The sequence below is a fragment of the Triturus cristatus genome, chromosome 3_2, assembly GCF_964204655.1.
Source record: "Triturus cristatus chromosome 3_2, aTriCri1.1, whole genome shotgun sequence".
Taxonomy (NCBI): Eukaryota; Metazoa; Chordata; class Amphibia; order Caudata; family Salamandridae; genus Triturus; species Triturus cristatus.
The window spans coordinates 197,701,668-197,714,290 of NC_140584.1; the positions used below are offsets into that span (position 1 = coordinate 197,701,668).

The 12,623-nt window shown below is 43.3% G+C and overlaps 1 protein-coding gene across 3 annotated transcripts in view; it reads right to left on the reverse strand.

Annotated features, from left to right (window-relative positions):
- The window catches only part of PARP9 (poly(ADP-ribose) polymerase family member 9), an 828,079-nt gene that overhangs the window by 379,255 nt on the left and 436,201 nt on the right, over positions 1–12,623 (reverse strand). For all 3 annotated transcript variants that reach the window (XM_085647495.1, XM_085647496.1, XM_085647497.1), the window contains one exon: positions 8,625–8,691. In XM_085647495.1, coding sequence (XP_085503621.1) covers positions 8,625–8,691 — 67 coding nt within the window. The remainder of the gene's footprint in view (positions 1–8,624; positions 8,692–12,623) is intronic.

A 12,623-nucleotide genomic window follows, 5' to 3' on the forward strand; every position in this document is an offset into this window, starting at 1 on the left:
GAGCTCGGCGAGGCATCCGTAGGCAGCCGGGGCAGGCGCGGCCAATGGGCGATAAGTGCTGATAAATTCCCCGGTCGCCATGCAGGAGACCAACATCGGCTGCTGCAAGGCCTCGAGCACTCCCCCGCAGGTCGTGGAGCGGGCGCGCGGCCTCCAACTCAGAAACGCGCCGCTGCCCAGGCTGAAGGCGGCTATCGGAGGCTTCGGCGTCACCACGCTAAACAGGATTAGACCAACCGGCATCCAGTGGTCAGTGGCAGCACAGGAGCGTGTCCGTGGACTTCTGGACGATCAGATTGCCAGGATGTAAGCACCGTGGTGCCGATGGCTCGCAGGGCTCATCTTCTACGCGGCCATCTTGCGCTGCGGCAAGCTCCGCACCCCCGACTTTGGGTGGGGTTAGGGGAGGGCATGGTGCCAGCATCCAATGAGATCAAGATATTCTTGGAGTATATCTGGGAATCTGGGAATGTTGATGGAGAAATAGATATTGTGTGTATATTACTTCACCAACACTGGCCCTGAAATACCACAGGGAGGAGATTACAGGCCGTGGTTGCAGAATCAGGCATGGACATACATCTCAGCGTTTCCAAGGACACTCTTGGTGGACAGTATGTCTTTTGAATCCTGGCCACTACACTGACCACTTGAAATACTGTCCCCTTGAATTAAGGTGCTCTTTCACACAGACTCCTTTCTCAGACCTAAAATACATATTTGCCAACACCATCACTGCAGTCAGTGCATTCATTATGAAAGTCTTCAATAGACACACATTAAATAACCACCTTTTCAGACACACCGGGGTGCAGTTGAAAAGAAACATAGACTTATAAATGTGTAAATTTGCTGCAGAAGAAACATATCTTGCAGGCTTTGTGTTCAAGGATGAGATCAGTGGAATCAGACCAGCAGGAAGAGCAATAAGGTGCAGCTTATAAGTAAATGTACTCCAGCGCTAAGAAACAGCCTTAAGTGAGCGATAAACAGGTTACTGGCATGCGAGTGAAGCATTCTTAGGAAGTACCTCCTATCCATCAAACCCATCCCTTCTGGGCTGACATGCAAAGCTCAACTAATGCAAGCACCCTCCCTGAACACCTGGTGCCTTTGGTAACATAAGTAGTTACATTGTTTAATTAAAGGACTATTTAGGTTGTAGGTTGTAAGAATTATTATATGAGCTGCACAGGTGATATAAGGTTGCATTTTCACGGTGAGTATTGATTTATTTATGTTGAAGTTTTATGTAGCGCTGTGCACAGCCTCACTATAACTTCACTGCGCCAATAGATGAAGTAGTATTCATATTTCCATCAGGCATGCCCTATTCATTATGTGTTGATGAGCAGCCTATGCAGCACAGAACTCTATTGCACTGAAAGGTTATCAGCATAATCTGCTGAAATAGAATAACTTTTTTTCATAGCTGTTCCTAGTGCACGTCTGTGACACACATACACGTAGGTACTCACACAGACACTTACACATGCACATCATTCGCTAAAACTGATTTTTACAAATGCAATATCCAAGTTGTACTTTAAATGCATGTTTACCCTGATGATTAGTGGCATCTCCCTCCACTCTCGGCCTGACTACAGGCACTCATCACGCCAATGTCATAATTTACCATGTTTCATACAGCCCCATTATGACTGCAAGAGAAAGGTGCACAAACTTTTCTCAAATTCATACCAATTTGGGTTTTAGTGCATATCGCTACATTGGAATTTTCTGGAGAGTGCTACCTACTGAAGGCCCAAAAGTAAAAGGAGTGCTGACCAGAAAATTCCTTGAGATATTATTTTGCTTCACTAGCAAATGCTCTGAAACTGCTTTTCCCTTGATTGCAAAACTACTACAGGACGGCGTTTCACCTCGAGGTTCTGTGCTGTAATCACCCCGATCTCTAGGTGGCGCAGCAGAAGAGTGAGAGAAGCTATGCAAATAGAAAATCTCAACAGATTTTGTTTCAATTGAGGCCTTATCGGTACTCGCCGCCATCTAGGATCGTCTGTCAATGCACACATTCACGGCTCCTTTGGTAGCCAGTCTCATCGGAAACAGCAACCCCTGTCCCAGCAACGTTGCTAAACATTCGTAATATAAGCCTGGCTACTGCCCCCAGAGTACTAGTACTCTCCTTGGCCAAGGAGAAGTTCCAGTACTCAAGATGGAACAATTTGGCAGTGCCAGTACTCCGTACCGGTGAGTACCGGCCCACTTAAAGCACTGGCTGGCATGTTTCTTTTGGCAACCCTACTTTACATTCCTTTGTATGAAATGCATTCTCACACTACAGCAGTAAATGTAAAATACAAATGTAAGTAATCAGCAGTCAGAGTGGGGGCCCAGGGGGTACAGGAACCAGAAGCCCTTTTAGCCCTATGGGTCTTACGCCGGCTTGTGTAATTTCAAGAGAAACATTTGCCTCCTTTCTGGGAAGAGCTAACCCTCCCAGGACAGGGTCAATTCCTACAGATAAACTGAAAGCAAGGAACAGACTTCATTTCAGCTGCAGTGGGAGGCAAGGAGTCTCCTCTGCTATAAAACAGGACTGTCTGTTTGTTGCTTTCGGTTTTAGCAGAGGAGACTCCCTGCCTTTCACTGCAGCTGAATCATTTCAGCTGTAGGAATTAACCCTGACAAGGGAGGGTTAGCTCTTCCCAGAAAGTAGGCAGAGTTTCTCTTGAAATTACAAAAGCATGGGCACATCGTGCCCCATCGATTTCCCCACCCTCCCCCGTAACCACCAGAAAACAAAAAAAGTAAGACTTTAGGGTGGAGTGCGCCCCCCCCCATGATGACGTCGCGCCCGCCCCACAGATGAAGAACTCTGCCTTAGATACATCCAGAGTTACACAAAAGGGTAAACCCAGACAAGCCACTGGGACCTTGGTAGAATACAGCACAGTCCCCCTTTCTCCCCGACATCGTGGGGCACTTGATATGATACGCTGTTCCAGATTTATTGCTGGGTTTTGAACACATTTTTGATGCTCAATATGATTAAATAATATTGAACGTATTATCTTGCTGTGTAATTTGAATTATTGCCAGCTGGCATCTAATTACATGTGTGTTTTCTGAATTGTACGACTGGGACCACCCCCTTTTCTGTACTGTTACTGTTAGATACATCCAAGCAGGCAGATATGAAGCGTTGGGTGAAGGGTTCATACAGGAAACATGGGAGTTACCGTAAGATATAGGTGCAGAAATAAGGACACTGAAGTTTTCTTAAGTGGTAAAGACTGCGGGAAGCCTTTAAGAGGATCTTTAGTGTGCAAAGAAGTGTTGCCTTACGGAACGTGTAATGCGTCTAAAGCAAACTTAACTTGCTACTTGAAGGGCTCCCCAGCTGCCGTGATTCAACCGGTTTTTTAATTAATTTTGATGGAAGTTATTTAGTGCTGAATGATCAAGGCTGTTGTGGAATGGTGCCAGGCATTGCATATCTAGTCACAGTAAACTTCAGGGTTGTTTGGTGTAAGCAAGTATTGTTTCTCCCGGCTCGTACAGTTAGGGAGGCACTACTGTGGCCTTCATTGAATGTTTCCAGTATATGGTTTGATTCACTGAACAGACTGAAAGCCATGTTGTTTCAACAAAATGTGGCCTTAACTTCAGCCCGAGAGACTTTTGATCTCCAGATTGTAAGGTCATCAGCAGAGATATAGGCCCGGGTCTGTACGAACTTCCCTATCCATTTCAGAGAAATGGTTCATCGTATCTTTAACATGTCTGATACGAGTGGGATCGTCCACTTATTTAAGCGACTTGAATCAGGTCTCCTAACCTCTTTTCAGACCATCTTCGGAGTAATTCCAGCCTTCATGCATTCTGTATTTGGAAGCATTTTTGGAGGGCTTCCTTTGGTCCTGCTTTTGGTAGCGGGCATCCTGATTTTAATACTCTTGCTTCGCAATGGACGTCGCAAACCCTCACGAAATGGAAAGAACACTGCTGGAACGACGTTGTCATGAGCGCATGGTGTTCTACCAGACTACACCGCGGCTCCGAGAGCTGAGTGAGCATTGGTTCCTGCTTTTCAGACTGGGTCCTGCCTGTGTTCCGTTGCCTCTTCTGTGAATTCGGCTGCATGTTGGACCTGTGTCTGACACTTCCATTGGTTGCATCGCCAGACTTAGAAGCGCTACTGGTGCCTTTGCAGGCCCACACATGCAGTTGTCCACAACGTATTCCCATGTTGATGACAGCATTTCTAGAGCCTCCAATGGATGCTACAGCTCCTGTTGGCAGGGATATCGTCTCTGCCTCAGAAGTACAGGCATCGACATAAGGCGTGCAAACATCTAACTCTTCCCCGGCGGCTGCCATGGGAACCAGAGATGACCATCTTTGCTCATTGGATATGATACTGGAAGTTCTTGAGGGACTGCCATCTGCGGATACGATGTTCAGCGATGTTGAGTCTTCAGCGCAGGATTCTTAAAAAAATCTGGCCTCTCCTGTGCTGGGAACCGTTTGGCTACTTTTTAAACATTTGCTAAAATTGAAGGTCAAAACTGACTTTGTTTTATTTTTTCTCAGCTCTAACTGAGCTTCGTTGCTTTTAAGGTGCTCAGTGCAATAATCACAATATATACCAGTTTAGAGGACCTTTTGAACACTTTTTTAGGGAAAAATGCCTTTCATTATGGACATTTTTTTGGCTTTTAGTACTTTTTAGTATGTTTTATTGTAAATGATTTTAGGCCTTTTTATAGCATTAGCTTTATCTTTACCTAGCTGACCTTGTTGACCATTTGATGAGGAGTGGGTGTAATGTCTTTTAGGATAGTCTCATCAATGTTTACCCCATTTTACATACATTATCCCATCCACACGACTATAATGATTCTAAACAGGTGACATTTTACCTAATAGCTTGTTCCTGTCTCTCCGACACCAGGGTTACTCAGTCTCCTATCTGAATCCCTGTACCCGACGTACATAAACATGCCCCCAGTCACAGTAGATTTATTCTGTATAAGGGTCACCACTTTTTTTCATCCTTGGCCAACAGGCAGCTGTGCATGATCACACTTGTTTGGAAAAGCATTGGTGATTGTTTTCAAAACATTTATGATTGTTTTCAAAACATCCATGGTTGTTTTCAAAACATATTGATTCTAGAAAAAACCCTGGAGTGACCACTTTAGTATAAAAGACCCTCACTCTGCCCTACAAAGTAGAGGAGAATTCCTTAGAAGCTGAGACTGGGGTCCTGCATGACGAATCTCTGACAAGCAGCGGTCTGACATCCCTTGCGGGATGTCATTCTCGACGCAGTGACGGTCCTTCGTTTTAAACCATCAGGTGAGGGGGCTGTTCTTCCCTAGGGATTTCTTTACTGCCCATACATACACCTACACTTCCAGGTTAGGCTAGGTACATTTTAGCAAATTACTTAGGGCGCGCATTTTAGGAATATGCAAGTGCTATTGTTTTTATCTGAACTGCTTCTGTTCATTTTATTAGCACTATAGTAGAAATGTATCAACTATTCACTATATTGGTGCTAGCAATCTCTTTCGTATGCTTCTGTCTCCTGATTGTTGCAGCACATATGTTCTACACCAGGCTGTCGCTGGACCAATAAATTCTTATTGAAACGTTCCAATTGCCATCCTGTGTGTTCTCTGAGAAAAAGCATGCACGAGTGTCTGAGAAAACGTACTGTACTGTTTTCCACAATCCCTGGGGAATCAGGGTTGTCACGTTAAGCGGTTGCAGGAGACTACCAACAGCACTGTGGAATACAGGGGGTGGTAGTTGCACTGTAGAGCTAGCTGGTCTACCGGTTGACATGGTTGACATGTGGGGGTGTCTGGAAGCAGTCGGGACACCACGCCCTCAGTTTAGGCCATCCAAAACATGCAGGTCATGGGGGACTACTAGGAACGACACAACAGTCTGTCATCCTTTAACATGTGCTGGTGCCCTTTAAACTGAAAAGGCATGTTGCTAATGTTTCAATGCCGCTTACCGAGTGGGAACATTTGGTAAAATACATGAGAGATGCTAAGCAAGCATCTTCGGTGCGTCCCCAATGTCAGTGGGCACAGCATGGAGTTTCAACCTGCAGAATTGCCCTGCTGGAATAAGCCATTAACAGCTGTAACAGAATGACCAAATTTAGTGGAGTAAAGAAATATGAATTACTAAAGCATTCTGTGCATACGAACAGCACTAACTACCTAAACCATACCACCTCCAAGGTAAATAAGCAGAGCGGATTACTTACAGCATTGATAGCTAGGTTTCGGCAGAAAGCTGTGGGAGCCACGGTATAGAGCATAGCAGCGTCAGTGATTGCCCCCACCATCTGGGCAGCAATGTAAAAGATCGCCTGCAATAATGAGATGTGAGAGCCCACCAAGAAGGCCACTGTCATAGCTGAGTTGATGTGTGCGCCACTGATGGGCCCAACCGAGTGAACCATGGTCCCAATAGTCAGACCGAAGGCCAGTGAAATCTGCAAGATGGTCGGGAGCGCTGACGACCATTTCAGACCAGAACCCAGCCTGAAAAAAACCCAATATCACGGAAGCCAAAAACTCAGCAAAAACTGTATGGGCAAAGAACAGCGAGCAAACTTCCTGTTTTATGAATAAAGACTGGAGCAGAATAATTCAAACAGCTATTTCCTCTTTGTCTCACTGTCTGATACTGTGCTACATACTGGAAGGAGGGAGGGTTGGGGGAAATGAGGGCGGGGGAGCTACACACAGCATACATCAAAATACCTGTATTTTCCGGCGCGTTCTGGGTCAGCCTGTGCCCAACTACGGTACCATGGGCAGAAGCGCTTTGTTTAATCGACACGCATTCACTTACTTTCGCTTTCTCTCATAGAGCAACGAGGGCAGAAAGAGGCAGGCGGGAGAGCCCAGGGAGAGGGTGGAACTAATGGGGCAGGAGGTTAAAAAAAATAGAGGTGTGCGCAGAACAACGAGGGCGGAAAGGAACTAGCGGTCCTGGCCAGAAACCAACAGCAACTCAAAACACGAATGCTGGTGTTCCGGCCACATAAATATTGAGAGGAGAGCTGAGACTGTCCCATGCTAGCACAGACGTTTGGAGCTAGACTCACTTCGTCATTGGTGGCAGACATGCAGGAGGGTGGCACCACTCTGACACCCATGATCATGATCACACACCGGCACTGCTGTTTGTGGGTAGGGGGAATGACACAGTTGCGTGTCCCTGTACTTGTAGACTCAAGTTGGTCACTTTGGTTGAATTTTTTTCCTAACATAAACCAGAAATTTGCAATGTACGCTTGGCCAAAACTTAGTTTTGACGCCTGCACAGTATATATGTAAAATGCCACGATAATACAGGCGGAAAGAGATCAATTGCCTTCAGTAATCCTGGCTTCATATTGAAACTGTAATTTACTGAATTCTACGTATCAGATATGCACCTGCTGTAATCAGAAGCATATTATATGTAATTTACTGTATTGTCATATTAGCTGTTACTGTAAGGGATAACAACCAAAATACAATAAAGAGATTTAGACAAAAATAAAATATGGAGAGGAGAGCTGTCAGAGCAAAGCGTGTGTCCTGCCGCAGCAGCTGCCACCATGCATGCCATTGCTCGTTCTCACGGCAATACTTCAAGGGAGTGAACTTTTGAAAAAAGGTGGGACACACATTCACCATTAGCCATTTGCAGGCTACGATTTTTAAATGACACACAGAAAAGCCAATCCAAAAGCGTGGGAGGAGTCAGACCCCACAAGTACATAAAACAGATCGCCTGACAGCGCAAGTGCTGTAGGCTCGATCTAAAAAGCAGTACCCATCTGGACAAGTTTTTTTCTTTTTGTCCAGCTTGGGTCCGAAACCCCAAAGCCAGGTTCACAAACGTGAAAGTTCTGATTGGCTGGCTGCAGCAGAAACGTTTGTTACGACCATCAATAAACTGACATGAGTACAGGCCCCCTCGTCCTGAAAAAACAAACAAAAAGATCTCAAAAGGTGACAGCAAGACCAGGCGGAAACCCCTACACCTACAGGGCATGGTGGAGGCTAAAGGAATCTGAGGTGATGCAATGCAGTGTGCGCTGGTCAACCATCGTAGTTCGGCTGACTGCAGTAGGTTATTATTGGTTTATAACAACAGTAATATCTTTATTATACAAAACAGTGTAGTTGTACAATTTACAGGGTGTGTTTTTAAAGATCTATGGAGTACGTAATCTTACATTGGAGCTGGATTGGATTTTGCGGTCTGAAGCGGAGAGGCAGGCTTGCTGAAAAACCCACATCCTCATATTGTAATAATAAACAAAATTAGTTTGAGACGTGCTTTGCTCATGAAATCCACAAATCTGAAAAAAATATAAAAGAACCAATTCCCAGTTCACCTCAGACCTCTTCCACCCGCATTGATCTTTAAGTAAACTCTACCTTATTTCCTGATCTACACTTAACAGCCATTTCAATTGCAGTGAATTTTGTAAGCTACGATTATACAATAAAACACGTTGAAAACATCAGAGTAATACTTATTTACGTCACCGTTTTGATCCAGAGAGTTTCACCTCCTAGTCAATACTAGAAACTACTTGAAAATATAAGAATTATTCACAAATAGCGTACCAGCAGAAGCGCCGTCTTGCGATGTATTTTGCTTTGGTCTTTGAGACTGAAGTTCATCAAGAAAAGCCTTTAATAAAAAGGACCAGAGAAAAACCAAAACATTAAAGCAATAAATCAATAACGACTGACGTGAAATAAAAACATCAAGCATCTTCTGAAATTGAGTAGACAGATTTTAATGCCCGTGATAAAACGTACATTTTCCACATTAGTTAATTCTTTATTACGATTTTATAAATACATAAAGTAAAGCAAAAATGCACATGAAAGACTAAGAAATCATGTGTCGTGTTACTCAGAAATGCCTGATTAGCTACTTTGTAACCATGTTCATGGTTACTTTGCAACATCATGCTGGATAACTTAGAGACTCAGTCAAAGATAAACTAAGCCCACAAAAGCATTTTACAGGTTTTTCTACTTTCATTAATCCTAGCAAGCTCGCTCAAAATTCTTGAGTAGGCTTTCTGTATGCTTACCTTCAGTCACCACATACTGTTGGATCAGTTAGAATTTGCAAAAGTACTTACAACCACATAGATGTACGTACAGACTGACCGCTCCAGTCCTCACTTCAGTCCCAACAATGGGCCACATGTACAAAGCCTTTTAGTGGTCGCAAACGGGCCAACCCTCAGAATCGGCCCAACTGCAAACACAAAAAGGCATTTTCAAATGTATAAAGCGCTAATTGTGATTTGGTACCCTATTACTAAATCGCGATTTGGGTTTGCAAATCGGTATTTGGAAGGGGCATGTTTAGGGTGTCCATATCAAATACTGATTCCCACTGGTATGTAGGAATGGTTTGCGACCGAAATGCGGTTGCAAAACATGCCCAGTTTACTCACAACTCAAAGTTGGTGGTAAGTCATTCGCAAATGGGAAGGGGACCCCTTCCCATTTGAGAACTAAGAAAAAAAAAATTAAGACCAGGCTGTGTTTCCTTTTTAAATCCATCCCGTTTTCTTTTAAGGAAAATGGGCTGCATAAAAAGAATTTGCAATATTTAAAAGCAATCACAGACATGGTGGTCTGCAGACCCCCGCAGGCCATCATCCCTGTGATTTTGTGATTCCCAATGGGTCGCAAACTGAGACCTACCTCATTAATATTCATGAGGTAGGTCTATTTGTACATTAGTGTTTGCGAAAAATTGGGTATTTGGTAATTGCCAACACCAAGCTTCATGCATGGGGCCCTTAGTCTTTTAAAGCTCAGTAAAGACTTAAAAACCTGGCTTTTCCCCTCCTCTTTCACGATATAGGCAATTAGGCATGGATATCTCCTAATGTTATCACTGGTATTTTACTAGTGTCATGACACCTACTGGTGCACATCTGCACTGTAAAAACACATCTCCACTATAAAAATAATCAAAACAGTAACAGAGAGATCACAGATACTAACATAAGCAGTGCATCACATTTTGAAACCAGTCTGAAATCTCCAGATGCGATCTCTGTACTAACAGGTCACAATGAAAAGATATTCATTCACAGTGGGTCGCTGAACGACCTGCCTAATTAATATTTAATTAGGCTGGTCACTATTTGTGATGCCCTGCGATTTACTAGCAACGTACGAACGATGATCAGCAAAGGACTGCAGCCTCCATACCCGAGTCTGGATTTCCAAATGGGAAACATTTGTTATGTCTTATCTACCAGGCATCAAGGTATCTGGTTGGAAAAGACCTATTTTGGGTTTTCCAAAACCTTACAAGTAGGCCCTATGCTTATTTGGCTTTAGTGTCCCTTTCATTTTCTCGCTTCTCAATCAATGGCTTTCCTTATCCATTTTGTCCCATGTTGTGTATTCCCTTCCTGGGAGCACAGACTCCTGTGTCTTGGTTGACTTGTATCCTTCCACAGCTCATGTTTAGGGAACTTCTTTTCTTTTTTGCATAAGCACTCCATGAGAGTGCATATGTTACTCAGTTCTCCCCCTAGTGTGCTTCTTCCCAAACCAAATATCCATCCTCCCTCACTTCATCTCATGATTCATCTCAGAATGGTAGGTAAATGGAAAAAAAAGCACCTGCATAATTTTGCATTTGTGCGCATGCATAATCAAGCATGCGTAGGCCTAAACAATTGTTGTACAGAAGCGCCAAAAGACAATGGCAAAGTCAATGTTTGTTTTTAAAGTAGCTTGTATCCCTTAAATGGTTCTTTAAAAATTGTTTTCGGATTCGGAACACATTAGAGGGAGCAGGAACCACAGACTGCTACCCAACCATGCTGTGAGACCATGCTATGAGGCCACTCAGCACAATTCTCAAAAAGGCTACCTGTCCCACGGAGACAGCTGCCCATTATTTATTTGTTTTAATATTTTCTTTGTTAACCCTTTCGCTGCTAGGCCTTACCTCCCGTGCTAATCCTTTTTTTGGCTATTTGGGGTAGTTTGCGCTTAGGCCTCTCAACTTTTTGTCCACATAAGGTATTCACGTCAAATTTGCAACATTTTTTCCAAAAACCCTCAGGATTCTAAAGGTACCCAGGGTTTGTAGATTCCCCTAGAGGGGACACAGAAATTATCCAAAAAAACCAGCTAAATTCAGGTGTTATTTTTAAATGGGGAAAAAAGTACTACAGAAAAAAGTCTGTTTTTTTTCTGGCAAATGGCATCAACAAAGGGGTTTGTGGTGCTGAAATAACAGTCTTATTAGCTTTCAGGGACAGGCTGGGTTTTATCAGAAAAACATTTTCCACACAGTTTTGGCATTTTACTCGGGCATAGACTTTTTTTGTGCTTTCAACCTCCTTCCAGTTAGTGGTAGAAATGGGTGTGAAACCAATAATGGATCCCAGAAAGCTATAGAAAACTAGACAAAATTCTGAATTCAGCAAGGGGTCATTTGTGTAGATCCTTAAAGGTTTTTTTTTTTATAGGCACTAACAGTTGAAAATAAAAAAATATTGAAATCGAGTTGTAAAAAACAACTATTTGTGCCGTTTTCACTTGTAACTTCTTTTTAAGTATGACAGATATTTTGTAAGCAATATACCGTTACATCCGCTGGCCCGTTAAGGTAGTAGGGATATATAGGACTTGTAGGCTCACCAAGAACCCAAGGAACCCAGAACCAATAACTGAGCTGCATCTTGCAAATGGTTTTTTCATTGTGTACCGGGTATAGCAATTCATTTGGTTAAATATAAAGAGTGAAAAATAGGTACCAAGGAAACCAATATATTTCCGAAATGGTCACAAAATATAGAGTTTATAAGCAGTGGCTTTTTACACATTTCCAAAAATGTGGGTACCAATACAAGCATGTGAATTAGAGGTAATTTTTCAAAATGACTTCTTTTTTTTACAAATTGTCTTACATTTGGAAGGCAGAAATGCAAAGAAAGTCAATTGGTAATAACATGTGTTCTACTATTCTGTGTTCCACTTAGTCTCCTGATAAACATGCTACCACACTTTTGTGGGTAGACTTAGTGTCCGCAACAGGCAGTGGACAAAAACGCAAAGTGGACACATCACATTCTTCCAATAAAAATTGACCCTTTTTTGGCCATGTGCCTAGTTGTGGATTTTGAACGCTAGCTCAGCCGGCACCTAGGGAAACCTAGCAAACCCATACATTTTTTTTAAAAAGCCAGGATGGGGTGACTTGTGTGGCTCTCACCAGGTTCTGTTACCCAGAATCCCTTGCAAATCTCAAACTTTGTCAAAAAAACACATTTTCTTCATATTTCTGTGATGGAAAGTTCTGGCATCTGTGTGGATCCACAAACTTCCACCCAACCAGCAACCACCAAAGTCTCCCGATAAAAATTGTACCTCACTTGTGTGGGTAGGCCTAGTGCCTGCGACATGAAACGGCCCAAAACACAATGTGGATACATCACATTTTTACAATGAAAACCGACCCTTTTTATGCAAAGTGCCTAGTTGTGGATTTTGAACCCTAGCTCAGCCGGCACCTAGGGAAACCTAGTACACCTATACATTTTTTTAAACTAGGCACCCAGTGGAATCCAG